This window comes from Columba livia, chromosome 5, assembly GCF_036013475.1.
Source record: "Columba livia isolate bColLiv1 breed racing homer chromosome 5, bColLiv1.pat.W.v2, whole genome shotgun sequence".
NCBI classification, from domain to species: Eukaryota; Metazoa; Chordata; class Aves; order Columbiformes; family Columbidae; genus Columba; species Columba livia.
Genome location: NC_088606.1, coordinates 64,467,601 through 64,488,544, shown reverse-complemented (window position 1 = coordinate 64,488,544; position 20,944 = coordinate 64,467,601). Strand labels below are relative to the sequence as shown.

Genomic DNA, 20,944 nt, shown 5'->3' with positions numbered 1-20,944 from the left:
TGAGAAAATTGTATTGAGATAAGTGTCACACTATCCCTTGTTTTATGTCATTAATACTTTTGTGTTTCTGTTACGAATGCTTCTGTTGATAAATTTGAGATAGCTTTCGCCTTTTTCAACAAAGCTAATCCTCCTTATCCTATGATCCTCTGATTGATCAATATGGTCTTTATCCTCCCCAGCCATTTCTCTCTGATAATTTCCCATCTTTTAGCAGAAATGCTTATTACTAGACTCCCAAGCAGAATCACAAGGCATATCATTCATTTTCATTCTGTTTGTATTTGATAAGTCCTTATGGCCTTTCCCTTCTTTCAAAGTGAAATTCCAATATTCCCTGGCATTGGTAGCACTTCTCAAAGTTGTATCAGTCCTACTGACCGAAGTTGTGCCCCCTTTTTTGTGTCTTTGCTGAAAATTTGAGACAAGCTCCAAGAAAAATGTTTAAAGAAAATCTCTTCTCCAGTTTCCTCTTTTTATCAATACACTTCCAGCAACTTTAAGGATACAGTTATTCCATCCTTATTGCTGTATATACTGAGATAGCGTAGTTGGAAAAGCCAAGATCTCCAAGGCAATTTAGTCACTTGTAATGGGGCTGTGACAAAGTTAGATGTCCTACTGTGCAGTCCCTCATTAAACTCTGTAATCTGATGTCTGTGAACAGTCCTGTTTTCACAGGTAGAATGTCCTAGAGGCCATAAATTCTACTTCTGTATGTATCTGATTTATGTGTCTTACCAGGGATGCCCAGCACTGCACTTCATGCTGAATTCATTGTAAATGAAACCCCAAAACCAGCTTTATTGAGACCCAACACACTAACCCAGAGCTCTCCAGGAATCCATCCCTGGAGTTGGGCTCTTGGCAAAGCTCACCCTTGACCCAACAGCAGCTGCTGCTTTTGGTCAGAGACATTATGCAGAACGTTTCCGTTTGTGGGTGTACATGTCTTGCAGACCGATGATATTTTTAACCTCCACGTTTTGATTCAGGATGATTCCCTGTGCTTGAGGGATCGCACGTCTCTCTCTGTTCCTAAGGAAGAGTCTGCAGGAGGGTCCCATGTCGTGTCTCCTGATGTTGGTGTTCTGCACTGCAGAAGCCCATAAAGATTGATTTGCCCAGGGTAATAAACATGTTTTCCTAGGAATTTGGTGACTTCTGGCCTCCAGTAACAAGAACTGTTTAATCCAGGATTTTTTGAATTGGCAAAATCCTAGTGGGCTGTGGGAGGAATACAAGGATGTTCCTTCTTATTTCAAAGCATCCTTTTCTCTTTGTAGAGGGATTAGCTTGCTGATGTTGGAGCTGAAGGAGTGAGGTGTGGAGCGGTCTTTAAACAAAGTTTTACCATTAGGCTCATTTCAGGGTAGAAATTTCTTCTTTATTAGAAGTACTAATACATGGAAACATATCTTTATAATGATAGGCTATTTGGGGCTGGTCTGAACTGTTATCATAATTTCACACATAATTTCTGTAGCTTCACCATTTGTTCTCATTTCTTTCCTTCTGTTTTTCTTTCTCTGACCACCTTGCTTCCATCTCTTTGCTTCTCAAAAGACTGAAGGGCCAAAATACTGCACCCTAATGTTCTTTCATTATTCACAGAAAGTGTCACGTAGTTTAATTATAATGCAAATAGGAAATGATTTATATCTAGAAAACACAAGAAATTTCATTTAGTACCAAATAGCGGGAATGAAATTACTCTATTTTCTATCTATGAAATGATCCAGTCTTTGCTGGATTGCAAATTTTGTTCAGGCTGCTTAATGCAGTTTAAAGTTCTATATTAAATATGAAGTGAGATCGACACTGTCACATTTACGAAGTGTTGCTGCATGCAGGGGTGTAATTTAATGTCTACCGTCAGGAAATAAATTCATAGACTATAGATCTCAGTCCTGACTGGGCCACTAACGTAAGTGACTGGAGGTGCTTCCTTCATTGCTCCAGGCTCATTTTTCACTGTCTATGGAATGTATATCATGGCAAGAACCTATAGTCTGTTGGGTGAATGACTTAACTCAAGTTGTTGATGCAACTAAGACGTTGGATTATGCTTTTAAAGCAAATGGTAACATGCCCCAAACTAAGTTTTGATATGATTTGAAGTATTTTGTCCTGTGAATTTCGTTCTTGGTATTGCTGTTTGTAAATTGTTGCGTTTAACCCCAGCCAGCAACCAGAACCACAGTAGCTGCTCACTATATCTTGTTTTTCTTGTTGGCTTTTCATGGCTTTCCAGTGATACTAGTGCATATATTTAATTATAGTACAAATTGGGGAAGCAATAACAAGTAGCAACTGCCTAAATTCTATTAAAAAAAAAAATTAATTAAAATACTGTGTGTCAACACTAGGACTGCATACTGTGTTATAAAGGAATCTAAAACATAAAAATATACAAGTTCTAAATCCTCATAAAATAAAATTTCAAATGACTTTTCAAAAGAAAATGATAGAATATATAATTTATTTTTTTTAATATAAAAGAAAACAGCATTTGACAACCAATCTACAGAATATGGATCAAATATTTTTTATATTCTTCTGATATATATTCAGTCAATTATTGAAATAGACAACTGTTCTGCTGTCCTTTTACTAATGCATATCAGTAAATCATCCCTAATTATCAATATAGTAATTGGTAGGCGATTATAAATAAATTAAGACCACAAGCTTTAGAAATAAGCTATGCAGTGGTAGAGAAAAACACAAAATAATAACACTCTGTTCAAAGGCAGAATTTTGTGATCTACAGAGCTGAAGACAACTTTTAAAATCCAAAGAAAAATATATGGTGTTCTCATGCTAAAAAGGGCGATGTAGACAAATAAGAAAGTGGTGAATAATAAGAAGGATAATTAATGTGAATCTGAGCAATCCAACTGGTTAATTACATATGAAAGTCCTTTCAGTTTTCTTGGACATGACAGAAAGTGTTTCAACTTAAAAGGAGCGACTGGCAGCATGGTCTGTGTTTCTCAGCAGTTTCAGAACTGAATTCTGTGTAGAGCTAAGACAATAGTACACTCTACTCTCCCTCACTATAGTCATTGGAACTATAAAGCAGTAGTAAAAAATCAGGAGAATTATTATAACACTGCGTTTACTTTTAATTAAATTTTCAGGAGTCTTAGTGTGCTGCCTAAAATTGACTTTTTAATATTTTGTGCACTCACACACAAAAAATGAGATTGCAAAGATATTTGATGGCTGCACGTGTGTGGTAATCGTTCTCCCCCGAGATGCAAGGCTGACTCCCGTTCAGGTGAATGTCTGTTTCCCTTCCTGCATCCCTATGCTGTCCCTGATTGCCAATAGGAGGACCAATTACCTCCCAGGGCTGGGAAGACGTACGGAGCTCTGGGAGGGGTGCGGGAGCTGCTCTCTGTGCTGGGAGAGGAGGCTCGGCCAACAGGTGGGTCTTTGCTACCTAATGAGACAATTGGGGATGCACGTATGTTTTTATTATAGTAAGCTTTTGTAGGTGCGTATTGTGGAAGGAGATCAGATGTGATTTGATGTTAAACTGTGGAGATGCTATTTGCCAAGGGTAGAAGATGGTGCTGTGGTGTTCTGGTGGACATATCTGGGGACAAGCTTCAGGCCAGTTCTTTGTACGCTTTTCCTTGTCTTCATTGAGGATTGGCTCAGGATGTGCATGTCCCTTGACCCTAATTTAATCAAAGAAGGTACCTGAGTGATGTTCCTTGGCCCCGTCATTGTTCCCTTCCATAGTGTTCTGTGATGAACGCACCAAATACCTTTTCACATGGAATGCCTATGTTTCAAAACATTGCTTTAGTGTTCTTCTCCATCTTAATAACACGTCAGTAACGGTAATGTAAAGATATGTGGTACTTCCAGTGATATACCATAATGTGAAATTACAGTTTAGGGTAATCTATTTCTAAAATATTACGGGTAGCTACTAAGTAGTGACTAAAGTGCTTTACACACACACACACACACACGTACATCAAAGCATTTCTTATTAGTGTTGTAGGGAATCCGTTTGGCACTTCAGTTCCAGCACGACACAGCCAGGAGATGCTTTGATCTAAGTGCCGAACTGCTCCTTTGTTACAAACAGGATGCACTTTGATGTAGTTAAAAAAAAAAAAAAAAAGATGGAAATTTCATTCACAACTAAGTTTTCCATCCTGCCTTTTAAATTTATATTTTATGACATGTTTGGAAGGTGGTGCTCTATCTGTGGTATTGAGCCTCCTTCCTGAACGTGCAGTCCATGGACTGAAGCGTGTCCCTGTATCTCCACTTCAGGATGGGAACGGCATTAGAGGACACAGGGTACCTTTGCAGTTGTTAGACGAAGGTGAAAACACAACAGATTTAAGATGGGAAGCGAAACTTTTTCTCCACAGTACGGTCTAAGGTATTAACACAGCCAGGGGTAGGGTCTGGAAAAATTCCTCTCTGGAAAATTACGCTTTACAAAGTAAATGAAATGTCTTTGGTCAAGGACGCTTTCTCTTTGCCCTTGCCTGCATAACTATATGCCACAAAATTGCTGTAGATAGCTCCAGGGCTGGCAGTGATTGGTAAGGGGATTTCTTTGTATACTGTCTGCTATTTTTAATGGCTTTTAATGGAGGAAGCAATTTTTATTTTTTTAAACATTTGTGAATTGAGTCACAGTGAACCTGAAAAATAAATACATAAATATTCAGTTCTTCCCAGGAAGCCCAATTCTTACTTTGTGTCTTTGCTATAACAACTTAAAAAGAGGCACTTTTGACTCTGAAGCAATATAAATGAAGGAAAAAAAATTAAACTTTGATGAGAAAGGCTATAAAATATGAAAGCTGTTAAAGCAGTTCAGAAGGTTCTAGTCCCACCTCAGAAACGGAGGTGTTCTGTGCCAAAATGCTCTGTTGCGGAGGTCTTTTACAAAGAAGAATTCGACTGAGGGATGACTGATCACTGGCATGTGCAAGAAGGCACAGAGCTTGTTCATGCAATTGCCAGCAGAGCATGTGTGGGTTGTTTGGCTTTGAAAAGGGTAAAGAATACTTTTCTGGAACAGTCAGACCCAAAAAACCAATCAGCGTAGGACAAAGCCTCAAAGCATGTCCAACGAAAAGGAAGATGTTGTGTTGCTCAGTGTATCGAATCCTTCCTTGTGCTGAGATTGGCAGCTTTTTAAACTTTTCTTTGTACTGTCACCTGAACTTTTTATTCTATACCAGGAAAAAAAAAAAAAAAGGAAGAAAAAGAAAACAAGAAGCTATAAAAATGGGTAAAAGAACAATAAAAAGCAGGCCAGCGTTTATTGTAAAATATATCTCCTGTAAGGCATTGCTAGAAGCACTGTTTTCACAGCTTTCAAACTGTTCCCTCCCTCCAGTGTCTCCCACTGGACCATTAAAGAGGCCAAAACAGCCCCAGTAGCTTCTTTACCTACATATGAGCCAAACAACACCTTCCAATTCATCTGCAGCTTGCTGAGCAGATGACCTCACGTCGATCCTGTGCAGTCCTTCCCCATAGCTGATGTGGTCTGTTACAGTCAGTATTGCTGCTAATGATTTAGTATATCAGCTGACGACATGATGTCTCAAGAGGGCTCATCTAAACAGGAAGCCATATGGAAGTGACCATATTGGATTGGATTACAATTTAGATGTGCATTTGGATGCATTTCTGGAACAGCTACGTGTAGGTTGTGATGTGGTTTGAACAGGAATTATTTTGACGACTGGAAATTCTTGAGGCCAGAGACCGAATTTTCGGTTACGGAAGAATGAGGTAGTTTTCCAAAGAAAATGTCCCTAAGAGCCTAACAAATGACATCTTCTTAAGAAAAAAACTAGATATTTTTGACTTTAAGTTGAAGAAAATGAGATTTGTGTCTAAAACACTAGTGAATTTTGGGGCGATATGTAACTGAAGGGTAAGTAATCAAGGTATCTTTTTTACTCTAATAAATGAGACGATAGTCTGTAGGATCTCAAAGTTGGCTTAAGAACCAAATGAAATACACATCTCACAATTTGCTTTTTCTCTGCTGTGTTTCACAGTCAGTGTATCTGTGAAAACCTTGTTTTGGAAAGGCAGATACTTTGTACCCGCTTTTGGTGGTGCCAAGATCCTTAACAACTGCACGCCACATGTTTGACTAGTATTTTAGTGTTCATCTATTGTAGACTGACCGCTGGCCTAAGTCACTGTTTGGTCTTTACTGACTCTCAGGTTATGTATATCTTACAGATTGTGACATGGACATGGATTAGTGGTGGACTTGACAGTGCTAAGTTTACAGTTGGACTTGATCTTAAAAGTCTTTTCCAACCTAAAAGACTCTATGATTCTATATTAGGTGCTTTCATGTGGTCCTAAGAATAATTTCAGCTGCCTATTACAATTTGTTGGCTTAGGTCATATTTCCTACTGTGGAAGAGCTTCTCCTGTGAACTTCATATCCTGTGATATTTGTGGCTACACCACCACTGCCATTGTCCTTGTTCATGATATGAGATATAGTCGGGAGCAGTGCTTCATTTTCAATTCATTTGATGTGTTGTGGTTTGGTTGTGGGGTTGGTTGGTTGGTTTGTTTTGGGTTTTTGTAGTCTTCCTCCAAGTAGTCTTCTTCTTAAATACATAAATACATGTAGGAGAACTTTTTTCAGAGCTCGCTCTTTTGGATTCTTGATGTTCTGGTATCCCATGTCCCAGAGATCAAACTCATTTCACAGATAATGAAGCTCTGAAACAAAGTATCTGCGTACACACGTGCATATGTAAGAACACTTTGTAAATCTATAACATTCTTTATGTTCGTTCATTAATCTACTTACTATCTGAAGTATACACTGAAGAGCTACTAAAGATTTCTGTAGTATCAAAAAAATTTGCTTACAAATAAGCAGAAATGGAGAGACACTTCTCAAGATAGGACACACAAGCAATAGTGGCACCAATATTAAACCTCAGGTAGCTGTTGCTTTTAATCCTCATCTAGATTCCTTGTGTCTTTGGAACTGCCCAAAACCCCCATGCACTAATATTTAGATCACGTAACTGTCTCAGATTTTACCAAGTGCAAAATTGTCCTTCTGGTGCAATAAATTCTAGTTTTATAAGCCAGCTTTTGAAGATGTGTTTTTGCTGAACAGTTGTACAGGTTAGTGCATTTTAAGAAAGTAAATTACTTTGTTGTGTGCAAATAATAAAATCAACCGTTATAAGAAACTCCTAACTTTGGGAATGCTGTTGAAAAGAAATTACATTCTATTTACATATAATAAAACTCGGTTAATTCAATGAAATAGGGGGCAGAAAAACTATTTGGATAAATGTGGGTTTTTTAATGTGTTGGCGGTCTTACTCATGCAGTCCGCATTGACGGCTGTATCTTCATCCTGAATAATCAACTCTCTTTTAGATAATCAAATAAGTTTTGTTATATTGTTACTTTCTTACAAAGTATTGTAATATTGCATAATACTTAGGAAATGTTTAGAGAGCACAGGATGAAAGAGGGTGTAGAAGTGCAATGTACTTATTATTATTGTTATTAACATTTGATGAGTCCCCTGGCTTTTCTTTCAGGATTTTCTACTTATTTCAGTTGTACATTTTTAATTGCTTAGTGAAATGATGTAGTCATATCTCAGAGTTGGTTTAATTGGAATTATTGATGTCTGAAGCAGCGCCCAGGCTGGGAAAACTGGGGTCTGATCAAAGTCTGCAACTAATGGTTTAGTGGAGTTAAAAATTCAGTCTGTAATTAAAAAATGAAGAGAGAGCGTGCGCTTTCAAAGCGCACATTTTATGCTAAGGAAACAGTCACTTCTTCTTTATTTGGAAATAGTCATTGCAGTATTCACAAAGAAGAGTAGCAGTAATGACTGAAGTTTTTAATCCTGAATATTTGTTCAGTTTGTCACCTGGAAGATTTTAGTGGATGCGGCACTGTGCTTTCATACTTGCTGGTATACTTTATTGTCTTTAGTTATAGTTAGAACTGCCTGTAAAATAGAGAGTTCATTTTAAGAAGGGCTTCAAGATTTCTGGATTTCTTTTAGTTCTATTTTTTGTAATGGAAACCAAGAATTTTGAATCTTCCACAGGGGAACTTTTTTAGCTTGATTGAAAGTACATACAAATGTTTATAATTTTAAAAGGTATTATAACATATAGAACAAATAAGTTTAACCTTCAAATGACTGAAGTTGATTACAAAAACAGAAGATATTAAGCAGTCAGTGTTGCCTTTGGAAAGTCTGTATCTCAACTCATTAACTAGTGAGGATGCACAGGACAAATGGTGAGCATCCTCAGTCAGGTGGGAAAGTGCTCTTTTTCAGGTTCCTTAAACTTACTTAATTGTGCATGGGAAGTTACAACAGCAAACTGTTTTTTATGAATGCACATATGACGTGATGCAGTTTGGAACATGGGTAAACGTAACTTTGCTGGCAGGGGGACAGGTGCAAGGTGGGGGGATGGGAGAAAGTTGAAGCAGACTCAAAGGATGGCTTTGACTTGTATTAGAAACAAAAGGAGATAGGCAAAGTGATGCAAGTATCTTGATTTCTCAACTTAAACGGTCCTTCCAGTCTTACTGTTTGATATTTTTTTGTGTAGGGTCTTTATGTGTACCCTTCGTATTATCAGAAATAAATATATATATTTCAGGGTGGTTGGGGATCTTCCATTGCATGAGTAGTTGCAACCCAGCTCACTATGTGGAAGATCCACTGCAAATTTCATTCTTTTTATGAAACCGTGTTTGTACATTCTCTGAAAATACGCATTTTTATCATTTGCACTGTGTTGATCAGCACTTCCTGAACCATTTTTTTCCCTAATTGAGGATGCAGAAAGCTTTACATTATTCTGCTTACGATTTCGAGAGCTCTTTTTACCCTGCTTGTTTGGGGATTTGCTTCCTTGGGAGAGTTTATTACTGTATGAATGAAAGTGTTTTTCTGAAGCTGTTAATCGTTTCAAGATTTAAAAAAAACTAATTGAGAACATTTCCCATTATTATTAAACTCTCAGGAGTACTATAGGGTGTGCACACCATTATAATCTAAACCTGCAATTTGACCTCACTTTTTGTGCCCTTTGGCACAGGAATTTTACATGGGAATTTTAAGGAGAATGGCCAATGCTCCCCTGCCCCAGCCACAGTGAAGAAAATGTACTTTTTATAATTTTCTCATCAGCTGCTGCCTCCTGTTAGCAATGAAATTGTTTTGACAAGTGTTATTTTCTCTGAACCATATTCGATTACGGAAGGGCTCAAAACTAATCTAAAGAACTTCCTAACATTGTGGACTGTTGGGCTGCAATGTAATCTTCCCAATGAAATGAAGGGAGACTCATCATGTGAGTCATTTGAAAATTGGTTGAGGCAAATCACTGAAAAACATATAGTAGGGAGTATTTATTCTCTGTCACAGGATGCACTAGATAAGATAATAGGCTATTTATGGCTTTTTGATGTTGAACTTTGTGCTAACATTTCAAGTGCTATATAGAGTGATAGATTCGTTATGTACCTAAAGGCTGTGCATGAAGTAGTCTGCTGGCACAGGATAATAATGTTAAGGCTCATCAATGAAGCTTTTATATATAAAGCCAGTGTCATTTGACCGATACTTTTTGTGCAATGCACGATTGGTACGTTGGGTAGAGAATGCTGGTTTTTGGTGTCCTGTTTTATAAGAGGTTACAGTCATATTTTGTAACTCTGATGAACTGATTTTTCACCCTGCATCCAGTTCACTTCAGCAGTTTTCTTTGGAGTGAGCATTCCTTCTGAAACAGCATCAAAGAATGACAGGGTGGTTGAGGTTGGAAGGGACCTCTGGAGGTCACCTTGTCCAAGCCCACTGCTCAGGCAAGGCCATCTAGAGCCAGTTGCCCAGAGACATGTCCAGATGGCTTTTGAATACCTCCAAGGATGGACATTGCAACATCTCCGTGGGAAACCTGTGCCAGTGCTTAGTCACTCTTACAGTAAAAAAAGCGTTTCCTGATGTTCACAAGGAAACTCTTGTGCTTCAGTTTGTGCCCGTGGCCTCTGGTCCCATCACTGGGCACCACTGAAAAGAACCTTGTTCTGTCCTCTTTGTACCCTGCCTTTGGGTATTTATGTGAATTGGTAAGATCCACCCAAGTCTTCTCTAGGCTAAACATTCTCAGCTCTCGCAGCTTTTCCTCATATATGACATACTCCAGACCCTTAATCATCCTTCACTGATTTGTCTTCAGTATGACCGTGTCTCTTGTGTACTGGGGAGGCCAGAACTGGACCCAGCACTTCAGCTGTGGCCTCACCAGCACTGAGCAGAGGGGAAGGACCATTTCCCTCAACCTGCCGCAATACTGAAGAGACCATTGACCTTTAGCACAGTCATGTTGCAGGTTCACGTTCAACTTGGTGTCCACTGGGACTCCCAGCTCCTCTTCTGCACAGCTGGTTGGCCCCCATCAACTGTCTTGTTTGAACATATATCCCCATTAGATAATTCTTCTTAAGTTTTGTGATCTTGGCAAGAAAACGTGCAACTCTTTAAGTGCAGGATGTCAAAATCAATTGTCAAAAATATTTTTATTCTCGAGGATATATTAATCTTTTAATCAGATACTTAATGCATTTTGCCACGCGGATTTGCTGAAATGTAATTCTGCAATCTGTAATATGTTTTTAGTATGGTCTTACTAGTAATTTTAAATTAAATGAATCTGAATTTACAGCAGTTATGCTTTGAACTGGCTTAAAGCAGCTTTATGCATAAAAATACTGTGTTGTTAGGATGGATTTGATTTTTTGTTTAAATTTGCATAATCCTAGCTGTATAGCAGTATACCTCTGTGTGCTGAGGGCTTCATTGATTGCAGCCTGTTGACATGATAGACCTCTCCTGTTGATCTTGTTCTCTCATTTCATTCTAGTATGCGTATCTAATATTCTGAATAGCTGCTCATGTATAATATATGCAGGTACAACTCCAGTATCACAATTTAATTGAATTAGTAAACAGGGATGAAGATACTGAACACTCTGCAAAAATAAAGCCCATGTCATGAGGGGACTGAAGGTTGGCCTCGCCTCTACTTGGTTATTGGAGAACATTTTCGTAGGAAATAGAGAAATGGTGACCTAAATGACAGGACAGTGGGCTGGAATTACAAAATTGAGGAGCTTCTCGCACATTTGCTTTGGGCAACTTGTATCTCTCTGCCTTAGTTATCTCACCTGTAAATTGCACATGATCTCTCTCTATTCTACTGTAGCAAATGATATAAAGAAATCAAATAAAAAGCACTTTACTAGCAGTCTGCAGTTGAGTTTCTGTGCAGCAGTGCTACCAGATTGATTTACATGGGTAACCTTAGCATGGAGACCACACACTATTTCTACCTAAATAGGTAGAAAAAACGAAATTTGGGTCCTGACAAAGTGCTCTGGTACATTTAGGAAGAACATAACGTCGAAAGAGCATGAGAGGCGCATTCGTGGAGAACTGTGGGACAGTGGCAGTAGGTACGAGGTGCTGGTAGGCAATGAACTCAGCTTGTGTCCTGATATGGCGAGTCATCAGTCCAGTGATGGCTGGAGTTGTTCCCCACACCTCCCTCCAAGCCAGCTACATGGAGCATGCTGGCAGTGTTTTCCAAGGCGTGGGAAGAGCCAAAATACAATAACCATTGGGCTAATAGCCCTGCTGTTTTCAGAATAATGTAATTTGAGAGACATGTTGACCATAGGCCTCCAATTTGCCAGAAAGTCACTGCCTCAGTTTGAAACTTAACCTACTAATTGTGAAGTCAGTTTGTTTCTGGCTCATGGAGTGATAATTAAAATCCTGTTTGCAATAACAAGTCAAATGTAATAATAAATATGAAATGGTTCTTCACCCTGCTTAGTATATTCCTGCCATGCTTTCCATTGAGCAGTCTGGCTGCAATCCTTATGTCCTACATCACCCAGCAATCTTTAAATATGAGAATGAAAAACTTTTGTTTCAGCTCCAGTGTTGCTAAATGATATTTATTTGAACCATCCAGGACCTTTAGGTTTCATACTTCAAGTGTGCTGCATAGTTAGCATACAAATAGACAAAGATGAGGGTATAAGAGAGACATGCACTAAATTGATAAAGGCATCATCTTGGAGTGTGTTTTAAAAATTAATTTCAGTAAATTAGATGTTATATATTGGAAGAATTAATCTTTAAAATTGCTGGTACAACTAGTCTGTGTTATTATTCTGATACTAATTTAATTCCATTTGTTCTTGTTAAACTCATCATTCTAAATTTGAACATGAATTTCAGATGATTAAAAATCTTGATAACACCGATCCAGAATTACACAATAAAGCATATTACAGCTGTTCTTTAATTATAATGACTGGTGGGCACACCTTTCATCCCTGAAAGCTATTTAACTGTTGCGTGGGTTTGATTATTCATGAATTGGATTTGTATTAACTATCTCAACAAATTTAAAGTTTTATGGTTTACTGCGGTGTCCTCAAAATAGAAAAATGGACCCAAGCCTGTACATCTTATTCCAGCAAAACTGCCTGAGAAGTAGCTGCAAAGGCCAAGATAAATATAACGCAATTAAAATCAGTGTGTCAAAACAGACGTGATGGCTGAGGGGAGAAGAATATGTTATTTGGTGCTGATTGTTTGCCCAAAATCTCCTAATGAGTTAAAATGAAAGTAATTAAAAAAGAGGCTAAATGTCAAGGAAAAATTTCCTGAGCAGCTAATCCAATGTCTGCTACTGCCTTCAGTTAGAGAGGGAGACACTTAAAGCTATGAAACAAGGAACTGATGATTAAAAATGTCAATAGATAAGGCGCAGACATAAATCTTTCCTGTCCTTTCGGATTTTTAGTATATTTGTAGTCTTAAGAATAAACTGGCCACATAAGGATGAGCAGCAGCCATGAATCATTATTTGAATACAAGTAAATTATACAGTTATCTGTGTTCTTCTAAGTCACCATTTGCTTAATAGATACATTGCTGTACTGTTGCTGGATTGTTGGTATTCTGAACATGCTGGGTTGTAAACCTGTGACAAGGTCAGAGTGGTGTAGCTTTTTCTACCTTGCACTGAGAAAGTCTGGCAGACTAAGGATGGCCGTCGTCCATGTAATTCTGCTTTGTTTTGCATATGTTTAAAAATAAATGCAGGCCCTTCTGGATAACTGTTGTGAACTGTCAGAGCTAATGTAGAGGTGAAATAGCAGAGCTGATGTAAGAGTGAATAATAAAGGATAAAATCCAGCCTTTGTATAAGTTTATGTAGAACAGCGGAATTATTATTTGCTTACATCAACTGAATTTGGCATAAATGTAGGCAGGTGGGAGAGAATGTTTTCATCTCTGCTCATCCAAAGTAGTTGTCTCTGCTTTCAGGGTTTATTTGAAGTAGTTGAATGGCTCCTTTGCAGCGGGAAGCTGTTTGCATAGTGCTGTCACTGACGTCCCTTTCTTGCTCTCTCTGTCTCACAGAAGTGATGCTCATGTGAGATGCAAAGAAGCTGTACATTGCATAGAACTTATGCCTCGGTTGACTGGGTGGATTTTTTCTGGTGTTTTTATGTTGAAGAACAAGGTGGAAAACAAAGGTGCAATTGCTCTGGAACTAGCGGAGTTAACTGTCGGGGTACAATTTTAATTCAGAAAGCTCGAGACCTGTGTGATCCTTTCTTATTAGTACAAGCTTTTCCTGCTTATCGGCCTCCTGATCAACAGAGAGCTAAAGATAAGGATCTTATATATATTTTTTTTAATAGAGCACAGTAAGAGTTTGATGAACAGGCACTTTAATAATAAAACTCTTCGGTCTCATTGAAACTGTAGATTGCTAGCTATTACATGACACTGAACAGTTTTCCTTTCACTATTATCACACAGTGACTTAAATGTGATGAGGCGTTAGAAAAGATTGAATTATTTTAATTTTACTTTTTCACTGGGTTCTGAAGCCATTGTGTTTTATTTTGAGGTAAATTATGCTATTTATCTTGTCTGCATAAATACCTTTATGAATAATGCAAGAAGCTGAGATGCTAAAAGTAAAAATTACAGACCTGTCCTTAAAGGACAGGATTAACATCCTGCAAGAGCTTATTTAAAACCAACTGGTGCCTTTATTCTACACTAGAAAGATGTGCCATTACAGTGGAGTGTTGCCAGATCCATTAACAATTCTGTACTATTGACAATCAAATAACTGAGTGGGGTAAAAGCAGGCAATGGAACGGTCTGCACAGGATTTCCTTTAATATAACTGCTGTAAGAATGAAAAAACTGCAAAAATAGTTCTACAGGGGTGAGAGCAGCGATGCCTTATGTTGAATTATGGCTAGAAACAAAAAGTATTACATTTAATGCAAAGATAGTGCAGATATTTAGGTGAAGACTACAGAGGCAAATTAAGTTGATGGGAAATTTTTGGTTCCCGAGGAAATATTACAGAATCACAGAATCGACTGGGTTGGAAAAGACCTCAGAGATCGAGTCCAACCCTTGGTCCAACTCTAGTCCGTTTACTAGATCATGGCACTAAGTGCCATGTCCAATCTCAGTTTAAAAACCTCCAGGGACGGCGAGTCCAGCACCCCCCTGGGCAGCCATTCCAATGCCTGACCACTCTCTCTGCAAAGAATTTCTTTCTAATATCCAGCCTAAATTTCCCTTGGCAGAGTTGAAGCCCATGCCCCCTTGTCCTATTGCTGATGCCTGGGAGAAGAGACCAATCCCCACCTGGCTATAACTTCCCTTCAGGTAGTTATAGAGAGTGATGAGGTCGCCTCTAAGCCTCCTCTTCTCCAGACTAAACAACCCCAGCTCCCTCAGCCTCTCCCCATAGGTCTTATGTTCAAGTCTCTTCACCAGTCGTGTTGCTCTTCTCTGGACCCGCTCCAGCACTTCAATGTCTTTCCTGAACTGAGGGGCCCAGAACTGAACACAACACTCCAGGTGTGGCCTCACCAATGCAGAGTGCAGGGGAAGGATCACTGCCCTTGTTCTGCTGACCACGCTATTTTTGATACAGGACAGGATACCATTGGCCTTCTTGGCCACCTGGGCACACTGTTGGCTCATGTTGAGCTTCCTGTCCATTAGTCCCCCCAGGTCCCTTTCTGCCTGACTGCTCTCCAGCCACTCTGCGCCCAGCCTGGAGCGCTGCAGGGGGTTGTTGTGACCAAAGTGCAGCACCCGGCACTTGGCCTTATTGAACTTCATCCCACTGGAATCAGCCCATTTTTCCAGTCTATCCAGATCCCTCTGCAGAGCCCTCCTGCCTTCCAGCAGGTCGACACTCCCTCCCAACTTGGTGTCATCAGCAAATTTGCTGATGATGGTCTCAATCCCCTCATCTAAATCGTCAATAAAGATGTTAAACAGGACTGGACCCAACACTGACCCCTGGGGAACACCACTAGTGACTGGCTGCCAGCTGGATGCAGCCCCATTCACCAGCACTCTCTGGGCTGGTGAATTGGCTGTTTCTCACAAGCAGTCTGGTTTAGACTATGTAGCTATTAAGACAAATATACAGAAAGCCCATGCAAATTTGTGAGTCGGTAACTGTGTTTTCACTGGCTTCTCTGAGCATTGCTCAGCCGAAAAACGTCCAGCCCTTGTTTCCTTGGGCCCAAGTCATTACAGAATTTCTCAGCCAGTGTTTCTGTGCTCCTTTGAAGAATGATTTTAATTCTTGTATTGTTTCGACTCTCAGGTCCGAGGTATACACTTCATTTCAGCTTAACCTAACTTTATGAAGAATGTTTATATAGTGTATTCCGGTAAGCGTATGCACACACAGCACATACACAGAAATAGTGCCTGTATACCTCCGATTCTATAGCAAAACCCCAAACCAGGCTTGGATAGAAAGCTATTCATTCCGAGGCAAGTATGCAAAGAAAGTGTTAGGATCGAAAGAAGATGGAAAAGCTAAGATTAAGAGAAGTGAATTGATTCTAATTCCCTGAACTGGTCATTATCTACAGCAACATCTTCTTATTCAGAAAAAAGTCCTCAAACAAGTGTTTTGAGAAGCCATAGTGTGTTCAAATGGAAATGATCTATTAAATGAACTGAGTAACATCACGGTATATGACACACCATCTTATAAAGCTGCTATTTGAGGTTCCCTCTTGGTATTACAAGCATCTTAAATCATTCTGAATTTCTAAACCAAATCCGTAATATTTTCCTATACCTGTGGAGTTATGTTTATACATCTGCTACAAGTAATGCACAAGACCACAGGAGAAGCTTACAGACCTAATCATAATATTTTCTTCCCTTATTCTCATTACGTACATCATTTTAAGCATGGGAATAAGAAACAGCAACGTATTAGACAAATGGAGGAGCTGTTAATGGTTTTCCCTGTTTATACACCCCCTCTTCATGCATTTTGTATTACATGGTGCTGCTAATGACCTGTTGCCAAAGAAATACTGACATGCTGCAGCCGCAGAGGAAGGGATGCTTCTCCATTCCCCCTCCCTGCACCTGGGCTCAGTTTAACCTGAGGAGCAGGCTGGGCTGAGTTTAACCCAGAAAGAAGAGACACGGGGCATATTCTGCAGGCTGGAGATAGCTCTGGGAGAGGAGACGTAGTAGGAGGGAGCAGAGCTAGATAGCTAGATAGATAGATATTTTTTTAAGCTATTTTTTCTGCATCACTGGTGTCTTCTGTGGAAGACTTTCCAAAAGCAACCCGCACACCACCTCCTTTTCCCTCGCCCGCTGCCCCTGGCACAGGGCACTGCTGGTGGAACTCCACTGGTTTAAGGAGATCGAGCATGTAAAGCAAGAATCTACACAACTAAAAGCGAGTCCTATTTTCCCAGCTCTGCTGGTGTAAGAAATTGGTTTGTGTGTCCCTAAACATCAGTGGACAAAAGCTGGAGACAGGTATGGTACTGCCACAATGAAGTCATCTAGTCTTGAAATAGTTCTAGGTCTTGTTTTACTTTTCTGATGTAATTTATAGACTCATACAGACACTCTTCTTCTTCCATTAAGTAAACTGCTGCTTAGTTTTAGTATCCTGTCAGACAGGCTTTCCAAAAAGTAATCTGCCAATCAATCCTATACCATGAGCCTAAATCAAATGCGCTTTCAAAAGGGCTCAAGTTTAGAAATGAACTTTAGGAAAACTCCATTGATTTTGTAAATTAAAAATGTAAAATGGAATGGATAGAGGTCCAGAGCAGGACTGACCCGAGGCAGCAATCTTTAAACAGGAACGTTCTCTGATTCAACGCTGGGAAAGAGAAGAAAGCAAGAAGGATTCATTTGCAGTTGACCCACGATAGCAAAGTCGTTCACTTTCCAAATGGGATTAAACTTGTTCCATCAGCCATGACATGTGAAAAGATCATGGTTATAAATTCCATTTGCTGTAATGAATTGGAAGTGTCGGAGTTTGCAAGCAGCACTCCTCGTTGATGGACAGCTAGATCTGCGCAGTGTTTTAACACTAAAATTAGCTTCTGCAAAATAAAAAGTACAGAAAAGGTGGCAGCAGTGACAGATTTTAAAGCATTAAAAAAAATGACACTATTGTTAGATGGAAGCTGAATAAAGCTAGAAATAAATAGTAATTATAGCCCTGTTATGTAGATAATTTTCTTCATTATTTAGTGAGGGTGAACAAAAACCTGGAAAAAGGCATTTGTTTAGTTTTCAAAGCTGTATTTCAACAAGAATAAGTATTACTACTTAAATGAGGAAAAAATCGAACTTTTCTATGGTATTGCTTCTAAGTTTTAAGAAAATTGAACTGTATTGAAGGATACTTCATTCAAATCAATTTCAATGTACATCAATGTGACTTCGCTGCAGTCCATGAAACCATATATTCTGTAAATTGAGGCAAAAGCTACACTTTGTGGTTACTTAATAACCTTAACTCAGTCTTGCATCACGTTCATGAGACATTTGTACTTTGCTTGCAGAACTAAAGGCAGTTTCAGAACCTATTTCCCCCCAAAATTGTGTGTTTGGTGTACACAATATTATGCATCTTTTAAATGTGCTGATTGCCAAGTAAAAAAAAAATCTCAGTGGGTGAAAACAGTTACTATTTGTGGATAATTTGAGATTTATTTTAATTGATAAGGTACCCACTTGAAAACTGTCCAAGATTTATAAAAAAAAAATTAGCTTGAGCGAAACAGAGGAATGCAAATATAATAGCTTCTTAAATTACTGCAAGGTTAACATATAATTAATTTGCTAATTTTAATTATAACCCTACAAAATGTGCAGAAAAGTGCTCAAAGGGGAGAAGCAGCCAGGTGCCAGCCATGATTAACCAAGATTGCTGGCAATTATAAGGTCTCTATTAACCATATTCCAGAAGTTGTAAAAAATCCCTTTCTAAAACCAGCACATTTATCGAAACTCCACGGGGTGTTCATCTTGCTATACTTTTCCATTGCTACAGACTTGCTGTCATTTGCTTTCACTCTTTTCCAGCTACATGTTTGATTGCAGCTGAAACATGGATTGCTTTCCCTGTTTGTCACACACTGTTATACATATATGAGGTGTTTCTTTTGATCATATAAACGAAGGAGATTAACTATTGTTTGCAAAGTGCCCTGAGCACCTTAAGTGCCCGGTAGCTGCAAATATCACAGCTGGGACATGCAGTTTGTAAAGCAGGATTATTTCAGGAACCTGCCACAACTGGAGACCCTGCCCTGCGATGCTTTATGTGCACAGATAAATTAAGTTCTGAGTTAAAAACAAAGGACAAAAAAAATCTGCATGTTTGCATTTTTAAACAATCCACAGTATAAACAAATGGCTGGTGTGTGGCAAATTCCATTAAGTGTAATTGTTCTATTTTATTGTTATGTGAGTCATGTTTTAAATGTCTGTTGTTGGGAACCATGATAAACCTTAATCTATCTATTAAAGGAAGATTAAAAATAATAATAATAAAAAAGCACCTAACAACAACAAAAAACAAACCTAAAGCATTGGTGTCAAAGGAAATTAATTTCCTGGCTGGCTTGTGTTTTTCTCTGAGGCAGATATTGATGAGTGTGCAGAGGGGATCATTGAGTGTCACAACCATTCACGCTGTGTTAACCTCCCAGGGTGGTACCACTGTGAGTGCAGAAGCGGTTTCCATGACAATGGAAGCTATTCTCTTTCCGGGGAGTCCTGTGTTGGTAAGCAATGATCACCATAGTGCTTTTTTTTGTTCCCTCCTCCTCCTGCATGGTGTTATAAAGCGACTACTGAGCCGCTGTCCTGAGCAGTGACTGTGTTTACGGCTAAAATGAGAACGCAGGCGAGCGTGTCTGTGTTTGTCAGCATCCCCGGCCGCGCGGTGTGGGTGCTGCTTCAAGATGCATCACGTCTTTGAGTGGTTATTACAGGAGGGAGGCACTTGGAGATCCAAAGTGTGACTTAGTGCCCTTTGCCATTTATCATAATAAGTTGCTGTAAAACCTGAAGTCAAGTAGGCTTTCCGGGGAGCATAATAGGCCACAAGAGGGGAAGAGTTGGTTTTCAATTCTCAAATTTCAGCAGAGTTGATATGGGAAAACATTTGGGCTATATCTGTGTTGCTTTGATTTGTTTGTTTTTCCATTCTTTGGCATCTCCATCATTTTGTTTTTAGAATTATGCAAATAGCATCAAGCTCTTTACGCACCATGTTTGCAGAACAAGACCCTAAGAGCATGAATGGAGAGGAGTTTTTAGAAGATGCGGGTATTTTATCAGATGAGTTCAAAGCTGTTTAGAAAGGATCTCATTTTAGCTTCTATAGAGATACAGATCAGCTTCTCATAATACTACATACAGATCAGTTTCTCATAGTTTTATGTCCTTTCTTTGAAATTTCAGTTAATTCGTCCCTACCCAGTTCTATGAATTTTCTATAGAAGCTTCTCTGCTGCTTCCATCAAAGACCTTTTTTTTTAAATAAACACTGTAAATTTTGCTTATCATGTCCATAAGTGTGAAGAGCTCTTTCTAAAAGGTTTAAACTATACACCTACAGTTAAAATAAAAATTTGTACTGAAAATACATACATTTATTTGTAACTTGTAAAAAAAATTCCCAACTTTTATGAAGTTTGGCTATCAGAAGTCCTTGGGATAAGATAGCATTGTGATTTTAAAGTGCAGTGATAATTATTTTCAAACCCAATATTTCGTAGATTGTCCAACTATGTTAGCTTCTTACACATTGTCCTAAGGTGGTTTGGAGCTCAGTAAAATCACAGATTCCCAAATGTTAAGAGTTTTCCTCTGGTTTATTTATATACTGTAAAAGGAGTGATGGGACAGAGCAACGTTGAAAATATTTGCTTTATGAGAAATCAAAGCAACACATAATCTTCGAAAAACCCTGATTGCAACTGGGGGCAAGAGGCATTTGCAGCACTCCGGATCCCCCATACCTTGTCAGGCTGAGCTTATCTTGCTGGTTTAGGACTAGGAACATCTGAGGCTCAGGGTGGTCTACAGAAAAGACCACCACATAAACAAGACTTGTTTTCAGCAGATGGTTCAGTTGCTGAAAAAGTCACCATTCCTCATATCACTATTAAAACGAAGGGCACTTGGCCACCTCACAGCAAAAAGGAGCCTAAAATACTCTGTATTCTGTGGAGACTGAAGTTTTAGTGCAAACAAACTGCCCTCGTTTCGACCTGCGCAGCGTGCTGGAAGTTGGTGAGGTGAGGGGCTCCTCTTGCCATGCACAACTTGTAAACAGAATGTGAAATTAGCAGGGTTATTTTAACGAGATAGCTCTCCTCAACCATCTGCTGCAGGGTACCAGCGAGGAAGAGAGTAAACCAGGTTATTATATTCCCTTCTACTGGTTAACCAGTTAAAAATTAATCAGAAGATTCTGCTAAACCTGTATTGACAAAT

The 20,944-nt window shown here is 39.0% G+C and overlaps 1 protein-coding gene across 4 annotated transcripts in view; it reads left to right on the top strand.

Annotated features, from left to right (window-relative positions):
* The window catches only part of NELL1 (neural EGFL like 1), a 275,157-nt gene that overhangs the window by 236,732 nt on the left and 17,481 nt on the right, over window positions 1-20,944 (top strand). Inside the window, exon 16 of one of the 4 annotated variants that reach the window (XM_065065501.1) lies at window positions 19,150-19,224. The exons of 2 other annotated variants lie outside the window; for them this stretch is intronic. In XM_065065501.1, coding sequence (XP_064921573.1) covers window positions 19,150-19,224 — 75 coding nt within the window. Of the gene's footprint in view, window positions 1-19,083; window positions 19,225-20,944 lie in introns of all 4 variants that reach the window. One more of the 4 variants, XM_065065500.1, reaches the window with a different exon arrangement.